This window comes from Cydia strobilella, chromosome 16 (genome assembly GCF_947568885.1).
Source record: "Cydia strobilella chromosome 16, ilCydStro3.1, whole genome shotgun sequence".
NCBI lineage: Eukaryota > Metazoa > Arthropoda > Insecta > Lepidoptera > Tortricidae > Cydia > Cydia strobilella.
The window spans coordinates 10,723,788-10,740,401 of NC_086056.1; the positions used below are offsets into that span (position 1 = coordinate 10,723,788).

The 16,614-nt window shown below is 35.9% G+C and overlaps 1 protein-coding gene and 1 long non-coding RNA gene across 4 annotated transcripts in view; both read right to left on the reverse strand.

Annotated features, from left to right (window-relative positions):
* LOC134748334 (uncharacterized) overlaps positions 1-16,614 on the reverse strand; it is a 479,651-nt gene that overhangs the window by 128,988 nt on the left and 334,049 nt on the right. The gene's annotated exons all lie outside the window — the stretch shown is intronic.
* On the reverse strand, positions 610-16,030 carry LOC134748308 (transcriptional adapter 2B). Of its 3 annotated transcripts, none has more exons than XM_063683062.1 (10): positions 15,856-16,030; positions 15,684-15,743; positions 15,456-15,597; positions 14,440-14,657; positions 13,563-13,635; positions 10,355-10,508; positions 9,194-9,401; positions 5,342-5,415; positions 4,298-4,430; positions 610-3,957 (listed from the first exon to the last, which is right to left on the reverse strand). In XM_063683062.1, the coding sequence occupies exons 1-10, from the start codon at positions 15,964-15,966 to the stop codon at positions 3,820-3,822; spliced, it is 1,311 nt and encodes a 436-aa protein (XP_063539132.1). In that variant the 5' UTR covers positions 15,967-16,030; the 3' UTR covers positions 610-3,819. The 3 variants fall into 3 exon arrangements, with proteins under 3 accessions (XP_063539132.1, XP_063539134.1, XP_063539133.1); XM_063683064.1 differs by having other exon boundaries at positions 3,822-3,957; positions 5,342-5,410; XM_063683063.1 differs by having other exon boundaries at positions 3,822-3,957; positions 5,342-5,410; positions 9,140-9,401.

Here is a 16,614-nt window from a genome sequence, read left to right on the forward strand (position 1 = left end):
AATAACTTACACATAGCTAACTACTCACAATAAAAGATTGTACAAGTAATAATAATTAACAATGCAGTTGTACTTTCAATGATCTATATACAATTCATTTGAGCCTGGACTAAATAATCAAATTATAAACTATTACAATACTTTTCTTTTCCTCAATAGGTCCTAATATTCAGCTATTATTAATGGAATCATAGACCTAGCATTACATAGATGAGCTATACGCGTGCGCCCGTGAGGGACAGAACATATCTACCTATTTTGGTAATCTATCAAGTCGTCGAAAAATAGAAAACATGCCAAAAAACAAACGGAAAGAAAAACATTACCCTCCCAATTGTGGCTACCGGGTTAACAATAATCATAATGAACAAAATATTGTCTTCGGTTACCGCGATAGTCACTCATGAAATAAAACTATGAAAACGGATTATATCGCGTATATTGAATTTATAATACATCCCGACGTTTCGAACCCTTTACAGCGTTCGTGGTCAACGGGTGACTGAGGAAAAATTACAAAGTGCAAAAATACCCACATACTAAAAATAATGAACAATCATAGTCTTAAAGTTTATAGTCTATGATTGTTCATTATTTTTAGTATGTGGGTATTTTTGCACTTTGTAATTTTTCCTCAGTCACCCGTTGACCACGAACGCTGTAAAGGGTTCGAAACGTCGGGATGTATTATAAATTCAATATACGCGATATAATCCGTTTTCATAGTTTTATTTCATAATGAACAATTTTATTTATTAGAAAACCACTTCATGATGTTTTTTTTATAAGTAATACAAAAAATATACATGCGAAATAACTATTCGCAACATACTCCACAATTTTGTGCAAAAATTGTAGCTAATTTCATGACCCTTGGGTAAAAATGATTAAAATTGTAAACACAAATTGTATACCTATACAATTATTCACACTTACATCAATCAATTAGTTTCTACACAATTCGTTTCAAACGTTATCAAAATCAAGTGCACCATTTATACATATTAATTTTCTAGCTTGTTGGGTCGTATATAGGCAAAGAAACAGAAATTGTCTTTCATGTACCCGAAAATTAAGGATTTTTGTGTATAATCGCTCAACATGAGTCCCGGCACAGTTTTCAGGTCTTTTTAAATTGTGGGTATTTGTATCCATGTTTTTAACTTTCGGAAACAAAAACAACAACATTCAATCAGCGCACAACCCTGTTACACTCAAAAGAAAATGTCTCCCATGCAAGTAACGAATATATAACCTTAATAAAAACCTACTTAATATAATGGTCGAAGTCACAGGTCTCTGGATATTGGAAACATTGTATTACCATAATTTAAATATTCTACATACAAACTATTTTGAATTATAGGACGCCGAGGCAGTGTTAAGCTGTAGCCTAGGGACAAATCTAATAATAATATTTTGATAATATGTATGTGTATAATAACCATACATTACGAAAATGCGGGCACGTGATAGTTCGAGGTGCAAGAAACTACCGCATAAATAACATGTTTTAAATACCAAATTCTAACAAATACAAAGCAAAAATGTGCTCCCATTCTATCCGAACCGTATGTAATATATATAATAAAAAATGTCGCATAGAAGTATTTAGGCACCTACCTTTTTAAAGAGTTGGTAAAATTGAAAAAAAAAAATAACGATAGCAATATTCCAAGTATAATACCTAATTTATGTTTGAGTTTAGAGAAAGTAACAATCCAATAATAAAACAAAAATATTTACAACATAGATTTGTCCCCAACTCAAAATGCATTGTTTGTATAGACATCGGCGTTTAGAAGCATGACACTGCTCAATTCATGATTTATTTAAATACTATTTACAAGTTATATACAGCACTAAAATTTAACGTGTGGCCACTGCTGTTTCCGAGACATTATTGCGTTTCTGGTCTGGCTTATAACTTTATTTGGGGTTGATTTTTACATGCTATGAACAAGAGTGAAGGACTATTATATTTTTTATTTGTTTTTTTTTTGTTATATTTTCCGGAAACTGAATATATCTGCTTATAACTTTATTTGGTGTTGATTTTTACATGCTATGAACAAGAGTGAAGGACTATTATATTTTTTATTTGTTTTTTTTTGTTATATTTTCCGGAAACTGAATATATCTGCTTATAACTTTATTTGGGGTTGATTTTTACATGCTATGAACAAGAGTGAAGGACTATTATATTTTTTTTTTGTTTTTTTTTTTTGTTATATTTTCCGGAAACTGAATATATCTGCTTATAACTTTATTTGGTGTTGATTTTTACATGCTATGAACAAGAGTGAAGGACTATTATATTTTTTATTTGTTTTTTTTGTTATATTTTCCGGAAACTGAATATATCTATATAATACTAAAAAGTATAACTATATTTCGTATAATAAATACACACCAAGAAGATTTGGGCTATAATAGAAACTTACAGTAAGGTGTGAAATCGTTTACCTTCCTAAATACTGGAAATTATTTTGACATCGACTTTAATATCGTAAAAATATTTTTTATTAATATTTTAAACTTTTCTTCTAGTTGCGCTGAATAAGAGCAAGGTTCCAATTATCACCAATATCATCGCCCACACTGTTAACTGACAGTTCGTAAACCTTATTACAAAAGGACAGTTAAGAGTGTGGCTCTTTATACAGGAGGCAGCTATCTGCTAGAATGAGATGGCGTATAAACGCGCCCTATATAGCTAGAAATACTTTTTACATTGCCAATAGTAAAGCGTTACACATACCCTAAAATAAACCAAAGCAATGTTTATTTCATAAATATATTTTTAAATAAGCCGGTGGGAATCGGGTTCTAGACGCTTTACCACTAGTAATGTGTGCTTGTGTGCTAGTTACGCATCTCACCTCCACATAATGACCTATGATTAAGTCAACAACGGCGCACGGCTGCTTTGATTTCATTACACCTTAATATCATGATGCCGTTGTCTTTATTTGTCCTAAATCTCAAAACAACTTAGTCCAAAAAATGCTTAGATATCAAATTGTTTTCTGCTCCAAAAACCCGAATGTCATAGTGACTTTTATTCATATCGTCCAAGTCTCAAAATACCTAAATGTCAAAAAGTAACTTTCATCAAATGCCGAATTTGCGGTGGACCATTTTTTTTATATATTAAGTTTTACTATATCTTAAGTGCAATTTTATAAACTTTGTAGTATTAACAATATTTTTTTAAATACTCTGCTTCAAATTAACACGATACAATTAGATAATATAACACTCAATTATTTAGGTATTTTGAGACTTGGGTATTATGACACCAAGTCGATTTGAAGTTTACGCATTTTGGGAATATGGTATTTTAAGAAAAAAACAAGTGCGAGTCGGACTCGCGCAATAACGGTTCCGTACCATTACGCAAAAAACGGCCAAAAAAATCACGTTTGTTGTATGGGAGCCCCACTTAAATATTTATTTTATTCTGTTATTAGTATTTGTTGTTATAGCGGCAACAGAAATACATCAACTGTAAAAATTTCAACTGTCTAGGTCATGTCATCACGGTTCATGAGATACAGCCTGGTGACAGACGGACAGGTAGACAGACAGCGGAGTCTTAGTAATAGGGTCGCGTTTTTACCCTTTGGGTACGGAACCCTAAAAACTAGGCATTCGGAGCTTCAGACACTTTGACACTATTCCGTTTTGAAATCTAGGAATATTGATAAATGGGTAAAATGAAATTTAGATGCAATTAAACCAAAGCCGGCTAATGAAGAAATCAAGTGCCCTAGTCCCCTAAGTGCCCTATATTTGTATATGTTTGTGTATATTACACTAGTGCACCCAGCCGGCCCGCTGAAGGTAGTGGCGCACAGCCACGTCGAGGTCGGAGTCGTGTGCGGGCGGACGCCGTAACAGGACGCCCTTCATGGTCACGTACTGGGTGGGCGCCAGGTTCAGTGCGGTGCAGAGCTGCAATAAAATACTAGTGTCATAATAGTACATTACTATAGAGGCCGGGAAACGAAAAGTTGCAGGCCAAGTAGATATAGACATTAGGGATACGCGGCCGACAACCCCGTTTCTTGTCCGAGATTTGTGTAATGCTTTTCTCAAACTTGCAATGAAATATCCATAGTCTACAGTGACCAAATCGAAAAAAAAAACTGTTTAAAAATTTAATTTAGCTCGAGCAAGTACCAGGGCCTCATGAGTTACGAAAAGGTGTCGTTTGCCCAACCCGACGGGACGCGTACGAGTATGAAGGTATCGCGGGCACAAATATCCTATTTCGTCTTCTAGAGTTCCATACCTGTATCTCGTTAGTTGTCAGCAGCCGCTTCGAGCAGCCGCCGCTGCATGAGCTCTTTCTGCAGCATCCACATGCGGTACTTCCGTCCCGTGTGCACTTTGGGCTGGTGGAACTTGAGCCGCTTTCTCCGTCTCTGTTTAACCAAAGTCAATTTAGATAAGATGACACGAGAAGAGAGACAATGTTTGCTTGAACTAAACGTTGCTTGGCAATTAAATTCAAACCCAACATAAGTCGGAGAAGGAAGAAATACATCACTTGACGACTTCTTTCTACATATTTTTAGGTAAAGCTGCCTGCGCGCCTATTTTAGAAAGTACTATTGGAATTCTATTTACAAATTTAGGTATTATTGTGTCGACCGGTCGACAACCCTAGTATTATTAGTAAGATATTGATGTCAACTTCAGCTAGTCTTTCTCCGTAACCACGAGTGCAAATTTGCAAGTTAAGTTTAATTATGTTGCACTCTTAAAATTGGAGGGAAGTCCAATAAATAAGAGATTAAGCGAGATATATGGTAATTTTTCATTCAAAAGCATCTACGTACAGGTCTATTCACAAGAGCTGGCACGAATGGAATGAATGAGCGAATGAAAATATCTATGTGTGTAACACATTAACCAATAAAATGGTGGCTCTGACTGTATACCTATACAGGTGTCACTCATACAATAAAAGTTTCGTTCATTCATACGTGCCAGTTTTCGTACGTATTTGGGCGTTTTCTAAAATAAATATTGAAAACCTGATTCTCACAGATCGTGATGACTTTGGGTTCTTTCAACTCAGAACCACTAGCATATTCAATTTTGATGATAAAGAAGGCCCAAAAATTTGTATGAAAATTTTACGTTCCACTATAAGTCACGCACATACAAGTGAAAAAATTGTAATGGAATGGACACTTTGGGACATCTTTTTTTAATTGCAGGATGGAGAATGCTGTCGATTCCGAGTAGAATGAGCCCAAGACTGTCCAGATTTCAAAGAATCAGGTTTTCAATATTTATTTTAGAAAACGCCCATTTTATAATAGAATACCTTTTTCTTTGCAGCAGCGTGCTGGTCTGCGTTGCCTCTTTTGTCTGGCTGCTGTCCGGGCACCCACTGCTGCCCTGGCGAAGGCAACCGTTATACGAGATCAAACCTAACCACACGACTACACCAAAATAACAGGCAGGGCCGTGTAGAATCATTCACACAGTCTAGCATATTCTACCTATCTGCCAATCATATCCACATACCAATACCAGAGAAAAATTTGTGACTCACGATATCAAAAAGTACGTTATAGCAACCGCATCAGGTACACAATTTGTCCAATGAAGCCATAAGAATAAAATAAATATTAATATGAAATAAAACTATGAAAACGGATTATATCGCGTATATTGAATTTATAATACATCCCGACGTTTCGAACTCTTTACAGCGTTCGTGGTCAACGGGTGACTGTGAGTCACCCGCATGAGTAACTATCGCGGTAACCGAAGAAAATATTAATATAATAATATTATACGAACGAGAAATAACAAAAACCTGCTCTTCGACGGTCATACAATTTTGATGTACGGTTGGTTTCGTTTTCGACGATAGGAAAACTATGTTGTGCTGAGACCAGGGAAAAAGTAACCTAAGATTGTCATACATCGAAGCTACTACTACTAGGTACCTATTGCAACAATCCCAATCAACAGACTGGTTGTAATAAGCTGGACTGGACGGAATCGCAACTCTGCAGGAAATTAAAACTTTCACGACCGTAATTAAATACGATAATAGAACGGTTGCCGCGGACAGAAATACATGTTTTGTTGCATGTTTTGTAAACTAATGTAATATTTATTGGAATAAATGGGTCTACTACTACAGAACGGTTTATTGTACACCCTTATTGATTCGATATTTTCAACAAAGTAAGAAAAAGAATTGTTTTATAACGGATTTGGCTTTGGTACAACCCGTCTAAAAATATGTAAGTAACACTAAAAAGTAAATTAAAGGTAAGATGAAAAAGGACATTGCTATTGCCCTCTTATATTTGAAATCATTTATTGAGGCAGGCATGTTGTTGCTAACGGAAAACTAAATTAACCCTTGGATATGTTAATTCTATACACGGCCCTGACACTCGGACAGAAACCACTTTCATTCATTATTTTTAACTTATAGTATTCTCTTTTAGAATCTAAACATAGATCAATAATTTTAATAACAGCGTCGTCAGTAAGCCTTAAATTAACACAAATTAATATATTCATGTTAATAGTATAATCTCATGTTACATGAACAGAAGTGGTTTATCTCATTTTATACATACATTAATTTGATTTCGTCATGCAAACATAATTAAAATCATATGCAATATTCATCTGCTAACTTAAATATGATAAAAAAAACTAATTATATTCCATTAAAACATAATATTGAATCGAAGTACTCAAGAATTACTAGTCTCGAGTATTTTATACTTAAAATACTGATTTTTATTAACTGGTTGTATCTCTCTGTTTTACTATAATTTTAATAGGCTAAGAAATATATACATTTTCTAGCGCTTAATGCAATAACATGAAGAAAGGACAGATTTATATTTTCATCTTTCCCTCTTTTGATACAATTGGCAGGTAAAACAGTTTTCTGTGTGGCATACTCTGCAAATACCTGATATGTATTGTCAAACTTTCGTTTTCACACAATAAATTATACAGGCATTAATTCTCACCAGTTGTATTATTTCAAAAGAAGCAACATTATATGCTATTTGTACATGCTAAACACTGTTGACTTTTGCTCTGGATGTCAAGAGTGGTACAGAAATCCGCTACCTACTACCATAGTCTAGGCTGCAAAGCGAAAGCTTATGGTATAATGATTGGATGATTCATGCGGTATTCTTGTTGTTGTTCTACAAATGTAAATGTAATTTGTGAATATGAATGATTGTTGGATTCGTTAGCAGAGTCATATGTAAAGACTAACTTAATTTATAAAGAAAATTGAGTGAAAGATAAACCTGGAAATGTATAGTTTTGTTTAACATAAAGACCATTATCGACTTTAGTGAGGAGCAAATTGTGTTAAAAAAGTCCATAAAGTCAAAAAGAGTCCAAAACATAAATTCAAGGTTTATCCTTCAATAGCATTGATCTCTTATCATTTAAATAAATGCACATTCGCGTTACATGATTTAAAAAATATTTAAAGAAACAAATTTTATTTCAAGTACATATGTTGCATACAAATTCCGCTAATGGAATCAAATTATTGAGCTAAATGTGCATTTAGGAATAGAATTTCTCAAAAGACAGAAATTCTCGAAAAAATATAATCATGCACGGTATGCCGGAGGCGATTGATCGGCGCTTATCGAATCTCGCGAATGCTATAAAAAGTCCCGTAGTTATCAACAGTGGCAGGTACTGCAGGTAGCATAAAACTGCTTGAAACATATTTTTGTTCGTGAAATTAAAATTTCTGTATATTTATAGTAGCATGTTATTTACAAAAAATATTCAAGTTGACGCAAAATGGTAACATAACTTAATTTATCTACGCACATATCATTAGCGCTCTAAAATGAGTTCAGAAACCGTATGTATTTTAATGTTTATTACAGTATCGATTTTTGTAAGGTTGAGTTAAAATTTGGAACAGCTGTCAAAACTCAAGTAGGTCTCGGGTCTCTATTCTAGTATCCATACTATACACGCATGGAGACTATATAAAGGAGCTAAATCTCTATGTATGAAAAGTGTCCATCAAAAACAGTACTTAGGCGGCGCCACCATACACCGAAATACTACCAAAAACAACCTACGTAATTTGGTCGGGTTATTTGTTGCCTTATATGGTTCATGTTATTATACTCATGTCCCTGAGCCGAACTAGCGCCACCGGAGAGATTAGGAACTATTATTTAAAGCTGAAAGCGGTCACTTTTGCAACAATTCTGCCATAAGAGATTGCGATCCTTTCTATACCATCCATATATACACGTAATATTATACACAGTTAACGATACGAAACGTCAATTCAGTATGTTTTTTAAATATAAACCGCACGACCATCGCACGACATTTGATCTCGAGTGACATGAGAATAGGGACTTCATTCGTTTGTCTATGAATTTAAAAAAAAATACGGATGCGTGAAAAAAGTTTTCATTTACCGCCATTTGACGTACAGTTTATCTTTTAATTAGTTTGAAGTATAAAATAAATTTGTTTTGTTGTCTTTACACAATTATATTTCGAAGACGCCACCTGTCAAATTTGCGAGTTCCGCCAGAGAGCAACGATGCCCCATGTCGGCGGAAATACGAGGTAAGTGAATATATCATAGAAAGTATATAGTGTGTAGATAAAGTAGTGAAAGTAACTCTACATAATTAGGCATTAAACACTCGAGTGATCCTTTTAAGAAACTCACTTCGCTCGTTTGTTAAACCCACACTCGTATTTTAATGACTTTCATTATGTAGCAGTCACATAAACTACTATTATGAGAGAAATAAATGTTAAATCAGTGTACCTACCAAATTATGTGATTTATCATAGGTATAATAATTAATATAATATAATTATATTTCTTAATTTCATTCTATTTTCTTCAATATCGATCCAGCCTTATAATCCAACTGATAACTAACGAGGCTCACATAGCCAACGACGTAGAACCACAATAAACTGATAAGAGATCAACGTAAGTTTAGACCTCGGCCTCCGTTTGACCATACCCTGCTTACAGCATCACGTCCTATAGTAAAGCGATGACTACTGTACGCAGCGTACGGTTCCGGAGACCGAGGCCTCAATAAAAAAAGTCTCCAAAACGAACCCAAAACTGAATGAGTGTAGTGCTGGGGCATAAAGCATAGAGTCGTGTTCTCACGTCGTGCTGCGCGTGGGGCTTGCGCTGCGCGGCGTGCTGCTCGTAGTGCGCGCACTCCTCGAGGCGCGTGACGCCGGCGAGGCGGTAGCGGTGCAGCTCGGCGAGGCGCACGCGCAGCTCGCGCTCGCGCCACAGCCCGCCTACTACGGCGGCGTGTTCCGCGCGACCGTAGAATTGGGCGGTCCAGCGCAGGCGCTCGGTGAATTCCCTGCAACACATGACGTTTTGTTCATCTTTTGGACTTTGGTGTCCGGTTATTATGGACATACCGACATTCAATAGTAACAGTCAGCTGCAGAGAAAAGGTACCCCCTCTGCATAAAAGTTTGTATACAAAGGTGCTAAGCGAATAGTATTGCTGACTGTACATTACGATACAAGTGCGAAAAGTAGGAAATTCGCGAAAATTGCGAATTATCTCTTCGGACGTGTATTGTACAACGTTTTACAGTACATATAGCCCTTTAAATTTTTGACATATGCACGTACAGTGCTAGTTACCGCACTATTGCGATAACTAGCACTGTACGTGCACATGTCGAAAATTTAAAAAGCCATAATGATGTACTGTAAAACGTTGTACAATACATGTGCAAATAGGTAATTCGCAACTCGTGTCGATTTAAAACACTCCATTCGGTCGTGTTTTAATGTATCGCTAGTCGTTGCGAATTTCCTATTTTGCGCACTTGTATCGTACTTAATGTACTATTGAAGATCAACATTTCTATAGATAGGCTGCGTACCAAGACCTTATCCGTCGAAATTTAAATGTTGTCGTTATTACACGAAAGTGGTTTTAAAGGTTCAGGGGAATTCATAATACAAATAAATACTTACACAAATCAACTAGTCCCACGTTAAGCTCAACAAAGCTTATAATTTATAATAATGCCAATAGCAGCAGTAAATGGAGACTAAGCTAGAACAAATATTATTTATCCTCAACTGCTATTATAACAGGCCACCCGAAGTATAATTAACCTTAAGTAAAGGTTTTACTAGGTTTTTTTTTCAGTTTCATAATGGAACCCCATTTTAGACTTTGAATAACTAATTATGAAAAGCCACACTCAAAAAAGTGCTGTTGTCGTTTAAATATTTTTCTCTTTGAAATATATAAAAGTAGGCATCTGCCTAAATTTTCCATAGGATACTCACTTCTTCTCTTTGGCTAGTTTGGAGAGCAGCTTCTGCCTATTTCTTTGGTTGTTGAAGAATACTGAGACCAGCTGGTAGTCGCGCACCAGCCGCTTCCGACGCGTGCGCTCGCGCAGACGGCGCGTGTATAGATCCACTTGAGATAGCTTCAGGGCTGGAAATTTATGAAAACATGAGATCATAATCCGCCATAAACTATTAACTATTAGAGTATAGCTTTGTGGTTGTTAAGGTTTTTACATAGCTATTTCCTTAAAAGTGTGTCAAAGTAAGTACCTAATAGGCTACCAAATATCGCCAATCAAAATAATTCGTGTAGTAATAATTTATATTACAGTACATATGGTGCTACTTTCTCGCACTAGTGCGTAAAAGAGCACTTTTCGTGCATATGTCTAAAGTTTAAAGGGCCATATGTAATGTAAAACGTTGTACGATACACGTGCGAATAGGTAATTCGCAACTTGTGTCGATTTAAAACACTCCCTGCGGTCGTGTTTTAATTTATCGCCACTCGTTTCGAATTTCCTCTTTTCCGCACTTGTATAGTAAATAACTATAGTAGTGTTTCTACTTGAAATAAAAACAAATTAAAGTATTTTCTGAAAATAATTTAATTTGTTCTAATTCTTCTAACAGTATAAATAATTCGTGTATAAGCTAATTTTGGCATAGTTGTAGGGAATGGTGTATTAACCACATATAAAAGTACCCGAGGGGTGTGGGTGAAGCTAAAGGGTAGGGGGGGTTTAAAGGACCCTTTTTATAGTTTTCGTGAATAATTCTTAAACGGTGGCCCGTAGCAAAATATGTTCTATCACATAAGTAATCTACATAACATTTTCTACAAAAAAGGCTCAGTACACTTTTTCGCTAGGATCAATTATTTACGAAAAACTAAAAAAAACGACCTAAGAACAAATTATAAGTAACTCTCCCACTTTAATATATTTTTCAATATTGATCCTAGCGAAAAAGTGTACTGAACCTTTTTTTGTAGAACATTTTTTGCTAAGGGCCACCGTTTAAGAATTATTTACGAAAAACTATAAAAAGGGACCTTTAAATTTTAAATTGGTTTAATGTATGTTAAATTTGTTAAGTTAGGGACACAAATTCGATTATAGTTTACTAAAAATACTAAAATCACTTTCATTCTGGATTAGCTTGGGATCGCCTGTGTGGTGACCAGAAAATGGTTAGAAGAATTTTATTTTTAAACTATTTCCTGTACTACGTGAATTGAGAACCCGGAATCATTAAATCAAATCACTACAAGCGTAAAAACATCGCGTTCGTTTGTCCCTAAAATTACCTACATATGTTTATAGGAAAATAAAAATTAACATGCGGCAAAGTACGCAAAGTAATTATTGCATACCAAAAATATCAACTTCCGCTTGACAATGACAATAAATGCATATTAACCTACTTTGACACGAAACTATGACGCACACAAACGTTCCTGATATCGGCTCTTTAATGATGCAATTGTACAGAATTATGTATAATTAATAAATAGGGTTTATTATAAGCCAATGAACTTTGTACCTACGTTTTATTTCTAGCTAGTGAACTTCGATGCTGAGTCATAGATAGTAATAGTTATTTGTTATACAAGGGTGCAAAGTTGTATTTTACCCGCGAGTGTAGAATTGAAGCACGAGCAAGCGAAAGGATTCTATAGGTGAACCACGAGCGAAGCGAGTGGTTCTAAAATAGAATCCTGAGCGTAGCGAGTGTTTCAACACACGAGAAGTAAAATACATTTGCGCCCGTGTATAACACAAAACTTTTCACCTCACTATAGCGAGGAAAATGCAACATCCACAGGCGTTAGATCATCTTCATCACTGGAATCACTCATTTCTTTACGATATTATAACAGAAAACTCTAGAAGTTGTGTATTTTTACGCGAGTCGGTGAGAAAAGTTTTTTAGAAAAAAAATTGTTGACAATATGACAATGTTGACGTTTCTGACGTATGAAATGTAAACCATGCGTTTTGAAATTGCATCGACTCAACTTGTGCGTTCAGAATTATATTCAAAATCATTATAAAAAAACAAACGTTTATTATGGAATTTTAAGGTTTATGACTTAAAATCATTAAATAAAGCTAAATTTGGTATTTTTCATTAGATTCTCAAACCATTTATTTAATGATAATTAATATCGAACGAAGCATTATCATGAACGTTTTACGTTTTGTTATCTGTCAAGCTACTTAAACACGCTTCATCCAAGGTCAAATTACTTTCCCCACTAGTGGATAAAACGCGTTTTTCCCCGCTTGTATTGAAGGATAAAATACAACTTTCCGAGCTAGTGAGGGGAAAAATAATGTTTATATTTATAATGTAATGAGTATCATTAAATGTGTAGATCAGAAATTAGGAAAAATGTATACATTCAGAAATTGGTTTGAAATAAAAAAACCGGCCAAGTACGAGTCGGACTCGCCCACCAAGGGTTCCGTACTTTTTAGTATTTTGTTGTTATAGCGGCAACAGAAATACATCATCTGAGAAAATTTCAACTGTCTAGCTTTCACGTTTCATGAGATACAGCCTGGTGACAGACAGCCTAGAGTCTTAGTAATAGAGTCCTGTTTTTACCCTATGGGTACGGAACCCTAAAAATGTTGCTGTTATTACGACGCTAAGATAGATAACAAATTCACATTACATACATGGACTGCCAACACTGCTTTGCCATAGTTGAGTAAAAACCGATTTCCGAAAAATAGAATTGCAACATTATTTAGCATCCACACTGTTAACACATTCACTGCACCTGCTCGCCCAGTGGCAGATTTGCGCTAAGGGTGGCCAAATATTAGGGGCGGCAGCCTATAATCCATACTTAATATTATAAATGCGAAAGTCTGTCTGTGTGTTACCTCTTCACGCTTAAACCGCTGAGCCAATTTAGATAAAATTTGGCATAGAGATAGTTTGAGTCCCGGAGAAGGACATAGGATAGTTTTTATCCCGAAAATCATCTCTTAAGAAAGTGAAAAGCGAGGTGGAATTGAGATAATTAATGAAGTGCCTGCTAATTTGTGTGCATAATATGCTCAAATTGAATGATTGCCATAAGAATTTTTCCAGGCGTTATAGTTATACTTTAGCTGCTGTTACTAAGTCCGCGCAGACGAAGTCGCGGGCAAAAGCTAGTATTATAATAAATACCACATGCACTTACCAACATCCAACTCATCATCCTCAGGGCTGATGGATAGAGTTGAGATCAGCTGTTCCGCCTCGTGGTCATGTTCCTACAAAAGATTTATAATGTTACACTGTGTTTCCTCCAATTGTTGAATGTGGACAGTTAGCCAAGACGGTTTACTGATGTTTCGGCGAAAATTACTTGACAAACTTTCAGTTCCCAAAGTATTTATCCCATATTTTTAGTTGGGCGAAATTTCATTTCGCAAATTTACATAACCCAACCAACCTAACCTAACCCAACCTAGTACGTCATTTTCATTTCGCAAGTATGGGGTTGGGAAATGAAATGGTTGCGAAGTAAGGTTATGCCAACGATTGGTTTGCCAAATGAAACTTTGGCGAAAAGTTGGTTGCCAAGTGAAATTTGGCGATGTAAATTTCGCAAAAAAGGAAGTACACCTGCCAAGACTAGGGCCTCATTAAGACGGTGCGAGAACCAGGGTTTGAAAGGATAATTATCAATGAATAATGGATAATTATCTTGATAATTATCGGGATTTTTATGCCTGATAATTATCGATTTGATGATAACCTAAAATTAACGAAATATAATTAGATTGTTACATGATGATTACTATTCGATGGTTAATAAAAAAACTAATCAATATTAGATCAGTTTTTATTTTTATAAAAATATGGGGAAAAATACGCTATTTTCCTCAAACATTTGGAATATTTGATCTTTCTTGCTGCCTTCACATATGTTGCTGAGATTGAACTCCGGTATCAGAAACAAATTTTTATGATGGCGCTGTGAAACATGCCAATCTGGTCCCAGCAGTGGCCACCATAATTATCCTCAAGTCCATAGATGTAAAATATACATGTGTATCTGCCAATACACTTACCCTTTCAAAGTCATCTCTATTGGGCATATAACTAAGCTGTGTTGCCTCTTCCGCGGACACTGCCAGAGGTGGCAATCTAGATACTGCACTAGGCCCGAGCGGACCCTCATCTCGGTCTGCGCAGAGCAGTGTGGGTCGGCTAGTGCTCTCCACATTGCCCCAGGTTGCTCGTCCAATACTGCCTTCTAAGTACCGAGTTATATACTCGTCTTTGGCCTCTGAAATACATTATGAAAATAAGCATTCGACAAGTACTAAAATACACAGGACTACCATTACGCAAAAAAGGCAACTAAATCACGTTTGTTGTATGGGAGCCCCACTTAAATATTTATTTTATTCTGTTTTTAGTAATTGTTCATCATCTGTCATAATTTCAAACTGTCTAGCTATCACGGTTCATGAGATACAGCCTGGTGACAGACAGATGGACAGCGGATTCTTAGTAATAGGGTCCCGTTTTTACCCTTTGTGTACAGAACCCTAAAAACTAGGTGAAGGTCAATGTGGGGATGACCGTCTATAAGCTTTAACTCATGCATTCATACACATAGGTACTCCACTTACAGATGGTCGGTAGAGCAGAAGGAGCAAACTGTTCCATTCTGACCGTGTCTGAGCAAAGTATGTATATTAATATAAGAGTTCTTGCCCTATGACGGTCTTCCCAACTAAAAATTTTATTTGCTAGCTTTCCTCACATTAACTAAATAGTATACTTCAGGGATAACCAATTAGTTTCTTCAGGTGTCTGGTTCTGAAAATAAAATGACCATCGCGGTCAGTTCCTACTTGAGTTCCTGAGTCCGGATTCTGGATTTGGTGACCCCTGGCGGTCTAGCATAAGTTGCGTTCTCGCGCGCGACTCCATACATCTTGCGCGACTTGAAGTATGGACTCGCGCGCGAGAACGCAACTTATGCTAGACCACCTGGTCTACTTTATAACACCTTGTTAAAATTGCTTTCAAAGATCTTATGCTTCTACACAAAATAAATGTAGTATTTTTTATTTACCTTCTGGTGTTTTAGATTCTATATGCTTGGCAATGTCTTCCCAGTTACCAAAACCAAATTGCTCTATTGCATCTAACAGTCTTACTTCCTCATTTGCAGACCAACTACTTCGACCTAAGAATATTCCAAATGCTCCTGAGTCCTGTTAGAATTAGAAAAAAAAGTGATGACTGTTCAGTAAATGCATATTTATTATGTACAAAGTGTTCATAAATTTATTGTACTTACCATAAACTGATATGCGTGGTCATTTTTATGAGATCCTATTTCAGCACCCAAAGAAAAACACTGAAAATAAAATAGTTTTATGCATAATTTCAAAATTTGCGCCAAAACTATAAACAAATATGGCTGAAACGTTACTTCGTTGGATAAACGTACATTGGGACCTGAAGCTTACCTGCAGGCAAATATCAAAATCTGTGCATTCTGTACATCTTACTCTAATACCATTTATTTCTTCCTGACAATAAGTACAATTATATTTAGCGTACAAATCCGAAAATGACATGGTCAATCACAAAATAAAATAAATTCAATCGTTGGCAATCCTTCGGCACCTACTCACTCAAAAGTCATTTTGCGCTTGTGCCATAGACACGGAATCACGGAATGTTACCAGAATAAAATATTTAAATCGCTTTTGCACGACCTGATGACGTACCAAAAAAATTTTTTTTTTTAACATTTATGGCCTGGATAACTGTTTTTTTTTTTTATAACATTTATGGCAAGGCCTGGATAACCCTATTAGGCGTTTTTACGTTTTAAATGGGATTGGCAACTGTCAAAGGTTTGCAGAGATGGCGCCATTATAGCTTGACCCTTTTTCTATGAGATTTGGTTTAAACGGCTGGCATCCAAGGGATTAAAAAAACAAAAATTTGACACAATGAGGGCTAACGCGTATGAATTCGCCGCTAGGGGCGCTAGTGTAGATGGTGGTCTTTTCCATAGTTCGAAATGTCAAATGTCACTTGTCACTTCAATGACTGACAGCTTTTCTATAGTCTTTTGGACCACCATCAACAGAGGCGCCAACTGGTGAGCAAAAAAACGATAGCCCTCATTCTAGGGATTGACAGGGCAAGCTATGCTGGCGCCATCTGCTAAACACTTCGACCGGCCAACCCCATTCAGTCTACATATGTAATATCCC

What these genes read in the sequence shown, in the direction of transcription:
- LOC134748308 (XM_063683062.1), bottom strand. Translation starts at nt 15,966, where the DNA reads ATGTCATTTTCGGATTTGTACGCTAAATATAATTGTACTTATTGTCAG. An exon ending in AGAATCTAAAACACCAGAAG is followed by an intron (nt 14,658 to 15,455) that starts GTAAATAAAAAA and finishes AATGTATTTCAG; the next exon opens with AGGCCAAAGACGAGTATATA. An exon ending in AGCCCCACGCGCAGCACGAC is followed by an intron (nt 5,416 to 9,193) that starts GTGAGAACACGA and finishes TGCCTTCGCCAG; the next exon opens with GGCAGCAGTGGGTGCCCGGA.